At 42.5% G+C, this 12,005-nt stretch overlaps 1 protein-coding gene across 1 annotated transcript; it reads right to left on the reverse strand.

The window, feature by feature from the left end:
- Positions 1–745: 745 nt before the first annotated feature.
- pfdn2 (prefoldin subunit 2) lies at positions 746–11,963 on the reverse strand. Its single transcript, XM_088990917.1, has 4 exons — positions 11,825–11,963; positions 9,549–9,637; positions 4,306–4,429; positions 746–1,223 (listed from the first exon to the last, which is right to left on the reverse strand). The coding sequence occupies exons 1-4, from the start codon at positions 11,903–11,905 to the stop codon at positions 1,032–1,034; spliced, it is 486 nt and encodes a 161-aa protein (XP_088847043.1). The 5' UTR covers positions 11,906–11,963; the 3' UTR covers positions 746–1,031.
- Positions 11,964–12,005: the final 42 nt, after the last annotated feature.

Consider the following 12,005-nt stretch of genomic DNA (forward strand, 5'->3'; position numbering starts at 1 on the left):
AAATAGCTTTCAAATGATGTATAGATTATTGTTGTATGACAAATAACGAAATAAGGGAATTTTTGATTTTCGAAATAGGGGATTTTCTGCCTGTAATTACAGTTTGAACAATGAAAATCTGTGACCGGGTTCTTGATTACAGTTTAAACTATCATAACTTTATTATTTTTTGGCAGATCATAAAGAGTAAGGTACCATAGGAAAGCTTTTGAAATTCGAAACAAGAATAGAAAACACAAAAAAGATTCAAAATATAAATGAGCAAATATCAACGATCGAATGCAGGCAGATTTTCGTCAGAAATCCAAAATGGCTGTCACTGAATACTAGGAAAGAAAATTGTGAGCTCTAGAAATATATATGCTAATGCTTCTTTTTGCTTGAAACTTGGCAGTTATGGAGGAAAATATATATTCTACCACTTCTATGAGTGATAAAAATACAACTTACCTTTATAAACTGTAGCATTAGCAAAAAGAGCGTAAACGTCAATTTTTTTCCCCTGTTTCTCGTTGTCGTATTCGGAAATTTCAAGAACCAGCATGGAGGGAAACGTGTGTAATACGTCATCATAAACTGCATAGCTTAGAAAATCCCACGAAAAACAATGACATACTTCAAAAAAACGCAATGACATACGACTGCGAGTAGAGTGCGCTCGGTTCACTGGACAGAAACAATCGCGCTGGAATATAGCTCACTGTAGCGTACCTACTTACTGGGCACACGGGTGAAGACTAACAAATAATTTTTCAAGCGCCTTTATTCTTTCAACTTGTGAAAACAATTTTGGTGAGTCATTGTGATGACCGAGACTCTGCCGCCATGTTACTTTGGCGACATGAACACACCTGTATTCAACATTCGAGATCTACCAAAACAGAAAATGGATTTGGTAGGGCATCTTGACATTGTCAGTACAAAAATCTGGAGGTAAATTAAATTTTGAAACCTATATTTTTGTCGACTTTCTTTTCAATGTGTGAGACCCGTAGAGCTACATCAGCAAAAATAAAAAACAAACAAAAAACCTATGAAACCAAAACACCAGCTCCGCTTTTCGGGCCGCCTCCTTCACTATCCTTGGATGACGCCGTCGACTGACTTTGCGTGTCTGGCTCGCCCTCGCCCACCAGGCGAATGTTGTAGCGTTCTCGGTACTCTGTGAGTTCGCGCCCCTTCTCCTGCATCATGGTGTTAAGAGACTCGATTATTTTGGAGATCTGCGGGGACACAAAAGGAGACAAGTCAGCTTTGGTGTAGTTTCTCTTCGGGCCGTCGTTGACAATGGCGAGAGATTTGATGGGGTGTAGCGAGTGGAAGTGTGGTCAAATATGCACCCTGAAATAGGACCTCTGAGCCCTCTTTTTCTGATGATATCACAAAGATTTGGATTACAGTTCTTTTTAGCAAACTTTTTTTTGTGCAGTTGTACATTTCAGTCAGTCTCCTGACATTTTCTTTTGTGCATCTTCTTCTTTTCCTTTCGGCTTTTCCCTTCAAGGGGTTGCCACAGCGAATCAGTGTCCTCCATCTTCAGAGGTTTGATTCAAATATTTGTTTTGGTCAAGCTGTTACGTCGGATGCCCTTCCTGACACAACCCTGTGTATTTATCCGGGCTTGGAACCGGCACAAGAAGACACTGGCTTGTGTCCCCTTGTGGCTACAGAACAAGCAACTTTGTGAACTTAATAAAGATGAATTTGCTCAGTAAAAGGCTCCCAAATACAAAATGGTCATCGGCACAGCAACATTCAAAAAACGCAAAACAATACTTTTTTGTGTGTGCATAGAATACAGTTTTACCTTTTGACCCCCCCCCCCCTTTTCAATTTTTAGGAATCACTCACACCCCACTTCACTGGTTTCATTTCGATCTCACTGGCCGCTCACAGTTAATCCAAATCAACTCCTTCACTTCACATTCCTCCCCTGTGTCTTCTGCTGTTCCCCAAGGCTCTGGCTCGGGAACCCTCCTCTTTATCTTCTACCTTCTCCCCCTTGGCATTATTTTCCATAATTTCGGCATAGACTTTCACTGCTTCGCGGATGACATCCAGCTATACCTGTCCAGCAAATCCGACCCCCTCTCTTCCACCTTCATCCCTTTTACTTTGCCTCTCAGAAAATAAATCATGGTTTTCTCATAACTCCCTCAAACTTAACAGCGAGAGAAAAAAAAACAACAGAATTTCTCCTTGTCGGTACCAAATTGTGATTGGCTGGCAACCAATTCGGGGTGTCCCCTGCCTCGTGCCCGAAGACAGCTGAGATAGGCTCCAGCAACCCCGCGACCCTAATGAGGAATAAGCGGTACGGAAAATGAGATGAGATGAGATGAGAGGTACCAAATCCACCCTACACAAAGCCAAAGGTTTTTCCCTCACCATTGACAGTTCAGCAGTGTCCCCCTCCCTTCAGGTCAAGAGCCTGGGTTTCATCCTCGACAGCTCACTATCTTTCCAATAATATAACCTGATCCGCTTACTTTCACAGACATAATATCAATCGTTTCCGTCCCTCTCTCACCCCTCACACCACCTTCTATCCTTGTCCACAGTCTCATCACCTCCCGTATAGACTATTGCAACTCACTTATTTTTGGTGTCCATCAAAAATTTCTCCATGAACTCCAACTAGTCTAGAATTCCTCAGCCCCGGATCATCACACAAAACCCCCTCCTTTCACCACATCACCCCCGTCCTCCAGCAGCTCCACTGGCTCCCTGTCAAATTCATAATCTAATTCAAAATACTTCTATTTACATTTAAAGAAATCTATCTATCTGACCTTCTTCAAATGTCCGTTCCCTCTCGTTCCCTAAGATCCTCGTCCACTTCTGTGTGCTCTCTGCCTGTCTCAACACAATGGGGTGTAGAGATTTCGCTCTGCTCCCAAAGTCTGGAACTCACTTCCCACCTTCAAATCCCATCTCAAAACCCATCCATCTTATGCCGCTTATCCGGGGTCGGGTCGAAGCAGGTTCAGTAAGTAAGCCCAGACTTCCCTCTCCCCAGCCACTTCTTCTAGCTTGTCCTGGCGGATCCAGAGGCGTTCCCAGGCCAGCTGGGAGACATAGTCTCTCCAGCGTGTCCCTGGTGGTCCCCGGGGTCTCCTGCCAGTGGGGCATGCTCGGAACACCTCACCAGGGAGTCATCCTGGGGGCATCCTAATCATATGCCCGAGCCACCTCATCTGGCTCCTCTCGATGTGGAGGAGAAGCGGCTCGACTTTGAGCCCCTCCGAGACCGATGACCGAGCTTCTCACTTTATCTCTAAGGGACAGCCCGGACACCCTACGGAGAAAGCTCATTTCGTCCGCTTGTATCCGGGATCTCGTTCTTTCGGACACAACCCATGGCTCATGACCATAGATGAGGGTCTGGACGTAGATCGACCGGTAGATTGAGACCTTTGGTTTTTGGCTCAGCTCCTTCACCACGACAGATCGGTACAAAGTCTGCATCACAGCAGACGCCGCACTGATCCGCCTGTCGACCTCTCACTCCCTCATCCCCTCATTCGTGAACAAGACTCCCAGATACTTAAACTCCTCCACTTGAGGCAAAATCTCCTCCCTGACCCGGAGAGGGCACTCCACCATTTTCCGACTAAGAACCATTGACTCAGATTTGGAGGTGCTGATTCTCATCCCAGCCGCTTTACATTCGGCTGCCAAACGCTCAAGAGAGAGTTGGAGAGCTCCGCTTGAAGGCCCCAACAGTACAACATAATCTGCAAAAAGCTGAGATGCTATACTGAGACCACCAAAACGGAAACCTTCAACGCTTCGGCTGCGCCTAGAAATCCTGTCCATCTCAAAACCCACCCATTAAAATCGCATTCTCTGTATAGTTTTATTTCCCATTTCTATGTATAATTTCAATTATGGTTTTTATTGTTCTTTTAAATTGTAAAGTGTCCTCGGGTGCTTTGAAAGGCACTTGCAAATTAAATGTATTATTATTATTATCATCCATCCATCCATTTTCCATACCGCTTTTTCCTCATTAGCGTCGCGGTGGATGCTGGAGCCTATCTCATTATTATTATTATTATTATTATTATTATTATAGTAGCACTCTGTAAATCAATCTGCCGTCGAGCAACTGTCTGGGAAGTTCTCGCCAGCTGTTGGTTGAGTCAAGAGACATCACCGGAAAAAAAATGTCAACACTTCTCAACTGGCTGTTCAACAGTTTGGCCAAAATCCAATTTGACTAAAGTGACAGATTGATCCGTGCACAACGTCATCGGTTTAAGAGGCCACAAAAGGCTTCTTGTGAATCACCATATCCGTTACCTGCTCCTTGTTGGTTTGCAGCGCTGGCAGAACTTCTTTGACCGTTCTCTCCACCAACACACCGCCGACGAGACGGAAGCATTTCCGGGATGGGTCCACGTCTTTCAGGGTGTCAATGACGAGGCTGGGGGAGACACACAAATAAAAAAAAAATTGCAAATCTGTAGCAGCGCATCCAGCTGGGTTATAGTGCGAAATCATTTGACAGTGTGGTGTGTAGTATCAATATTACTGATTAAGGTTTCTTTCTGTTCTATAATGGGCATGATTTAATTGTAAAATGGCTGAATTAATATGGACTCAGTAGCGCTCTTTCACTCATCAATCCACCATTTTGTCAAAGGCATTTGGGCACAAAACTAAATATGAAAAGCTTTTGATGAGTGTACCTCGTTTTTGTTTATGGTCCATTCCAGAATTTTCCACATACATGGTCAGTCCCCATATTGTGTTATTGAATTGGTATCTGACTCTGATATATGATAGTGTTTCAGGAACACAATTTTATCTCAATTTAAGATGGAAACAATTACAGTTGTGGTCAAAAGTTTACATACACTTGTGAATACGTCTGTGTAAGCGCTCAGTCGTACAGGAGTGGTCCATCGACGAAAAGGTTTCTTCAGCCGTCATCTGTACTTCTTTGAAGGTGTCGGACATTTTGCTTCTCATCCAAGAGGATTCGTCAGCGAACTAAAATTTTAATTCGCTGACGATGCCTCTTGGATGAGAAGCAAAATGTCCGACACCTTCAAAGAAGTACAGATGACGGCTTTTCATCCATACACTTGTGAAGAACATAATGTCATGGCTCTCTCGAGTTTCCAATTATTTCTACAACTCTGATTTTTCTCTGATAGTGATTGGAACAGATACTTCTTTGTCATAAAAAACATTCATGAATTTTGGTTCTTTTACGACTTTAATATGGGTTAACAGAAAGAGTGAGCGAATCTGCTGGGTAAAAATTATACACACAGCAACATGAGCTTCATAGCATGGCCTATTCTTGTGATTAATTATGAATGATTACAGCTGGTGACTTCTCTGAGGCCCTTTAAATAGGGCTCATTGGATAGAAACGCTACAATGGGAAAGTCATCAGAGCTCAGCATGAATCTGAAAAAGCGAATCATTGACTGGAACAAGTCAGGAAAGTCACTTGGAGCCATTTTAAAGCAGCTGCAGGTCCCAAGAGCAACAGTGCAAACAATTGTAAGTATAAAGTGCATGGCACAGTTTTGTCACTGCCACGATCAGGAAGAAAACGCAAGCTATCACCTGCTGTTGAGAGAAAATTGGTCAGTAGGGTTAAGATTCAACCGAGAATCACCAAAAAAGCAGATCAATGCGTCTTTTTTACGGTCAAGGACGGTCCTTTAGTGACGTCACGTACGGACTCGTCACCAATAAAAAAACAAGACTTCCTGAATATTCAGCGCGAGTCTTAAAACGTAAAATATAGCTATATGCGGTGGAATACTTGTAAAATACGCTCAGTAAAAGTCATTTGAAACCATTTTACAAATTATGGACACAACTTGTCCAGAGACGTTGGTTGTCCTTTAAGGCTCGACCGAAGTTTGCCGCTGATCACATGGACAAAAATGAGACCTTCTGGAGGAAAGTTCTGTGGTCAGTCGAAACAAAAATCGAGCTGTTTGGCCACAACAATATGTTTGGAGGATAAAATGTGAGGCCTTTACATGTACACCATGCTTACCGTCAAGCACTGTGGTGGTAGTATTATGCTGTAGTGTTTTGCTGCCAAAGGAGTGCTTTACAGAGAGTAAATAGGATCATGAAGAAGGAGGATTACCTTCAAATTCTTCAGGATAACCTAAAGTCATCAGCCCGAAGATTCTGTCTTGGGCGCAGCTGAGTTTTGCACCGGACAATGACCCCAAACACACACCAACGGTGGTAATGGAATGGCTAAATCAGGATAGAATTAAGGTTTTAGAATGGCCTTCCCAAAGTCCTGACTTAAACCCCATTGAGAACTAGTGGACTTCTTCTTTTCCTTGCGGCTGCTTTTCCCTTCAAGGGGTCGCCACAGCGAATCGCTGTCCTCCGTCTTCAGATGTGTGATTCGCATGTTTGTTTTGGCCAAGCTTTTATGTCGGATGCCCTTCCTGACACAACCCTCTGTATTTATCCAGGCTTGGGACTGGCAAAATAAGACACTGGCTTGTGATGAAGATGCTCGATAAAATAGGGGTAGCAAGGATAATAGTTGGCAATAACAAAGGGATAAAATCAATGCATTTTGGCAATGAATTACACCATTGAAATTATAGCGCAGCAATTTTTAATCAGTCTTTTTCATCAGTCAATTTCAACTACAGTGTGAATTAACCCCTTAGAGCAGGGGTGTCAAAGTCATTTTTTGCCGCGGGCCACATTGTAGTTATGGTTTCCTCTCGAGGGCCGTTAGAAATTTGGGGAACCCATTAGAATGTTTAAATCCCTTCAAATATTACATATAGAGCACACAGCAAATTAATGAATAACTCCTTTTCAAATCTGAAGTCAAGAATAATGACTTTTATTGTGGTTGACATCCAAAAATATGAAATTTTGGCTCAGATTTTAGCAATCATCGTGGAATTTAACAAGTTTGATTTGCTTTCGTGGGCCGAAAAAAATGATGTGGCGGGCCGGATTTGGCCCGCGGGCCTTGACACCTGTGCCTTAGAGCAAGTAATGTTGGACTATTTTTGAGCCCCCGTAAAAGAGCTTCCAAATTGCACTGACTCAGTATGCTGAGTGACACATTCTTAGATAAAATGAAATGAGAGAAGTGCTTTACAGTGTTCACGAAGCAACCTGTTTGCACACTTTTGTGCTCTACCAATTTCATTTATGCAGTTTTTAAATGGATTGGATTTTAAAAAATGTTTTCAATCAGATTGATTAATTGAAAACATATTCAAACATTCTTACGGTTGCAGTCCTGCATTTAACGACACAATAAAACATGTACTTGCAGTCTTTATCAGAGGAATTGAGGGTGACTCCTTATCTCAAAGACAACCACAAGAGTTCATGAAAGCCTTGACTGACACCCATTTCATGATGGAAACAGCGAAAGGGCAACACTTTAAGGCCACAGAATTCACGTCTAAAACGACACACCCCACACTGAAATAGTGACCTTTACAAAGTTAGCAAAATTACTACAGTAAGTATTTTCCCATTGAGAACTTGTGGACAATGCTGAATAAACAATTCCATGTCAGAAAGCCATCAAATTTAACTGAACTGCACCAATTCTGTCAAGAGGAGTGGTTAGATTCAATCAGAAGCTTGCCAGTAGCTTGTGGATGTCTACCAAAAGCGCCTAATAGAGGTGAAAACGACCAAGGGACATGTTACCAAATACTGTATTAGCACTACTGTATGTATATTTTTGACCCAGCATTTGATCACTTTTTCTGTTCACCCATAATAAAGTCATAAAAGAACCAAACTTCATGAATGTTTGTGTGAGAAAGAAGTATCTGTTCCAATCACTCTATCAGAGAAAAATCTGATTTGTAGAAATAACTGGAAACTCGAGAGTCAGGACATTATGTTCTTCACAAGTGTATGTAAACGTTTGACCACAACTGTATATGCAAGTTAATTTCTCCGTTATATCTAAAACTCGGCAGCTTGAAAGACTCGTTGTATTAAGTTCATCCTGTCTACTTGATATCTAATTTAAAACAGATTCTTTACTTACAGACAGTGTATTGTAGGTGTTTCAAACACCTGACCATGGCGGAAGTAGACGCCGAAACACGTCAGGTATTTGAAACACCTACAATACACTGTCTGTAAGTAAAGAATCTGTTTTAAATTAGCTTGAAAGACTCTACCAAAAAAACAGTCTCACTGTCCACAAAGATTTGTACACAGCTCAATTTTCCCACTACAAGGATCTCAAACGCAAAATGACAATACTACTCTCGACTCATCTACTCTAGTACTAGTAATACTCGGGCTCTCTTTTCTGTTTACAACAAAATCATTCAACCACCCGTCTCCCTTCGCCCCACTTTTCGTCCTTGGACACCTGCAACCCCACTGCTTTTATTTTTTTTAATAAAAAAGTTAGGAAAATCCACCAACACTTAGGCCCCCTTAAAGCCATCCCTTCCCACGCCTTGTAAACTATTATCTTTTTTTAACTCCCTCATCCCTCTATAATCTCAGACCTCGTCACTAAATCCAAGAATTATTCGTGGCAGTTAGATCCCTTCCCCACAGTTCTAATCAAATCCTGTTCATATTTAGTTCTGTTCTTCTTCTTTCATTTCAGCCATTATTCACTCTTTGCTATTGACTGGATGGAATTGTCCCTGTCCCCCCAAAACCGCAGCCATCACCCATATTTTTTAAAAAGCTGCATTTAAAAAAAAGCTGCATTTGTCATCTTCCTTTCATTTCCAAAATCCTTGAAAAAAATGTTTGCTCTCAGCTTCACCCTCAGCTCACTCACAATTTTTACGAACAATTCCAGTCTGGTTTACACCCTGGCTACAGTACAGAATCAGCTCTGCTGAAAATCACAAACGACCTTCTGGCAGCAGATGCTGGTTTACTCTCCATCTTCATCCTCCTTGACCTCACCGCAGCTTTGGACACAATTTCTCACCCCATCCTACTTCATAGACTTTCCTCCATAGGTATCACCCACACACCCCTTTGCTGGTTCCAAACTTGTGAAATATTGAGATGCTTGCTAAAGTATTATCATATTTAAAATTCTTCTTCATACATTTAAAGCTATCCATAACCTAGCCCCCCCATACCTGTCTGACCTTCAAATTTCTATTCCCTCTCGTTCCCTCAGATCCTCTTCCTCCCTCCACCTCTGTGTGCCGCCTGCCCATCCGTCTCAGCACAATGGGGGACAGGGCTTTCTGCCGCTCTGCCCCCAAACTCTGGAACTCTCTTCCTCCCAACAGCCGTAATATTGATTCTCTAACCACCTTCAAATCCCATCTCAAAAGCCAGCCACTTAAAATTGCATTCTGTGTAGTTTTATCTCGTTATTTATAATTGTATGTGTGGTTTTATTTATGTCCCTGTTTTGTGATTGCAAAGTGTCCTTGAGAGCTCTGAAAGGCGCTTATAAATAAAATGTATTATTATTAAAGCTTTTGGGAGGTTGTCATCAGTTCCTCAGAAATGCATGTCGGAATTTGGTCCCTCACCTCGCTGAGGGGACAAAAAAAGAGCTGCAGGAGACGCACCTGTGCTCATTTGATTCCATTTCTAACTCAGCTGCTTTGGAGGCCATACTGCGCTGTTCCTGCCGCATCCTCTGAAACGTTGCCACCACCTGTCAAACAGAATCACCTAAGTGAATTCAGTCGACCTTCAACACAGACTTATAGAGCACGCTTGACTCTGCATTAAAAATGAGTACAACAGTAATGCATTAATAAACAAAAAACTCAAGATAAAATATCAATAGGTGTTTGTCGACAAGACCCTCGATTGACCAATTTCCACAGGCCAAGTGTCCAGCCCCTTGTATGGCATGTGTGTCAAACCCAAGGCACTGGGGCCATATTCGGTCCCCCAGATCATTTATATATACAGTAAAGTCTCGTTATATCGATATTCAAGGGAGTCCGAAAAAATATCGATATAACCGGGACTATCGATATATCCGACCCTGTTTGCATGTAATTTTCTCTGTGCGTGCATAGAAATAGTATCGATATAACCGGGACTATCGATATATCCGATATCGATATAACGAGACTTTACTGTATATTATACAAGGGACGATGACTCCAAAATGGTCTGCGACTGAAATTAGTGTGACACCCCTCTTTGTATGGGTTTTACATCATGGTTATTAATGACAATTCGCATACAGGAAAACAACAATATTATTACTGCACCACATTTCGACAAATTGCACGTCAATGATGTTCAGATGATTGTTTCATTGTCTGTTCTATGATTATTTTCTGGAAAAACTTTGTTGAGAGCTGTTGTGAAAGCGCACAATAACTAGTGGGGTATTGCACTTAAAGGACAAACAACGTCACTTTATTGTTTCCTGACATCAGAAAAACGTTTTATAGCATCGAAAATACCCAAAACACGCAGTATGATATTTTTAGTAAAATGCAAAACAATGCAATAAAAATGACTTAAAGTGTCTAAAAAGTACTTCAATTTGAAACCGGAAGTGGCCAGTTTGGGAGCCACAGACCGGAAGTGGCCCCCATGTTCGTGGTGTCACGGCAAGACGTCTTGCCTTGCTCGAGAATCAAAACAATGGCTTCAGATTCTGAGAATATGCTTTGTTACTCATCCAGTTATGAATATGATTCAAATAGTTCTCAAGAGGAAAGCATCCATGTTTGCAATTGATTAAAGAATTTATCCCGTGTCATTTTGAAGGGGGAAATGTAGCACCGAATGTGTGTCATCTGGGTGGGGAAATGTAGCCACGAAAAGAGGCAGAAGAGGGTGACAAAGCTCCGTGGAAACGGGCTGATTAATTCCTTAACATTTTTGTCAGCGAATATCAAATAGATGCTCGGTGCCACACACAAGGAGTCACCATTGTGTTATTTATGTTTTCCTTCTAATTTCGCCATCAACACGAAGTTTTCAGACCAAACAAAGTATTGCGAAATGCATTGAGGTGATGCAAGGTATGTCCTTTCTCGCTGAGGGGCGTTCCTTCAGTGACGTAGGGTGAGGACTCGTCACCAACTCAAAAACAAGACTTCCGGAATATTCAGCGCAAGTCTTAAAACGTAAAATATAGCTATATGCGGTGGAATCTTTGTAAAATACGCTCAGTAGAAGTCATTTGAAGCCATTTTACAAATTATGGACGCAACTTGTCCGGAGGTGTCGCTTGTCCTTTAAGGTGACGGCGGATGGCATAAATAGCACGAGTGGAAAGTACAACTAACACACAATAACGGTGTCGTCGGACGTCGGTTGTCCTTTAAAAGAATGGCTTCTTGTTTTATTCTTTCCTTGATTTCCTCATCTCCATTTTCCCCTGTAATTTTTTTCATCGACGGGACTCCTCGGGGCTCGCTCGCTCGTTGTTTTATCGGCAGTTAACCAGGCCGTGACAATTGGTTCGCCCCCCATGTGATTGGCTGACTACCGCTTGAGAAAGCGCACGATCTGAGTGATACCAGCGCCAGCAATTTAATTGAGATGCCGCACAGTGTCTAATTGGACTTCAAATACGTACCTCAGTCGGCTCGGCGAGCGTACATTGAGTTCAAATTGTGTCACCACCCCGCCGTTTTGCGCGAAAGACAAGCTTCTCGAAGCAGGAAATCTCTCCGTTGTCATTATTCTTTGCTGTAGAAGTCGCCCTTGTCGATCGCGACATACTGTATTACGAACGGAGTTACAAGCAGAGTCGCCGGACGGGTGTTGGCGAAGACCTCGTTACAATCGACTGGCCTGTCGTCGGGCCAAGCAAAGTCGTCGCCACCAAACACGATAAAAACAGGGGCCACTGCACAGCTGCTGGTACCTGTTCGGCGGACGGTCCGGACTGTTTTCCTCCGCTACTGTTGGCAGATTTGGACGTCGTGTTGCTACTGTTCGCTGCCATTTTGGATCTCGCTTACTGACATGGAAAGACCCTCGTTGGAAGTTCAAGTGCTGCCCGAGATATAGCCTGTATGAAAATACCACCAACCAGTTAGCTAATG

This window comes from Hippocampus bargibanti, linkage group LG02 (assembly GCF_051943395.1).
Source record: "Hippocampus bargibanti isolate YZ-2025 linkage group LG02, ASM5194339v1, whole genome shotgun sequence".
Classification (NCBI taxonomy): Eukaryota; Metazoa; Chordata; class Actinopteri; order Syngnathiformes; family Syngnathidae; genus Hippocampus; species Hippocampus bargibanti.

What these genes read in the sequence shown, in the direction of transcription:
- pfdn2 (XM_088990917.1), bottom strand. Translation starts at nt 11,905, where the DNA reads ATGGCAGCGAACAGTAGCAACACGACGTCCAAATCTGCCAACAGTAGC. An exon ending in CCGGACCGTCCGCCGAACAG is followed by an intron (nt 9,638 to 11,824) that starts GTACCAGCAGCT and finishes TCTGTTTGACAG; the next exon opens with GTGGTGGCAACGTTTCAGAG. An exon ending in TGCAAACCAACAAGGAGCAG is followed by an intron (nt 1,224 to 4,305) that starts GTAACGGATATG and finishes GTGTCCCCGCAG; the next exon opens with ATCTCCAAAATAATCGAGTC.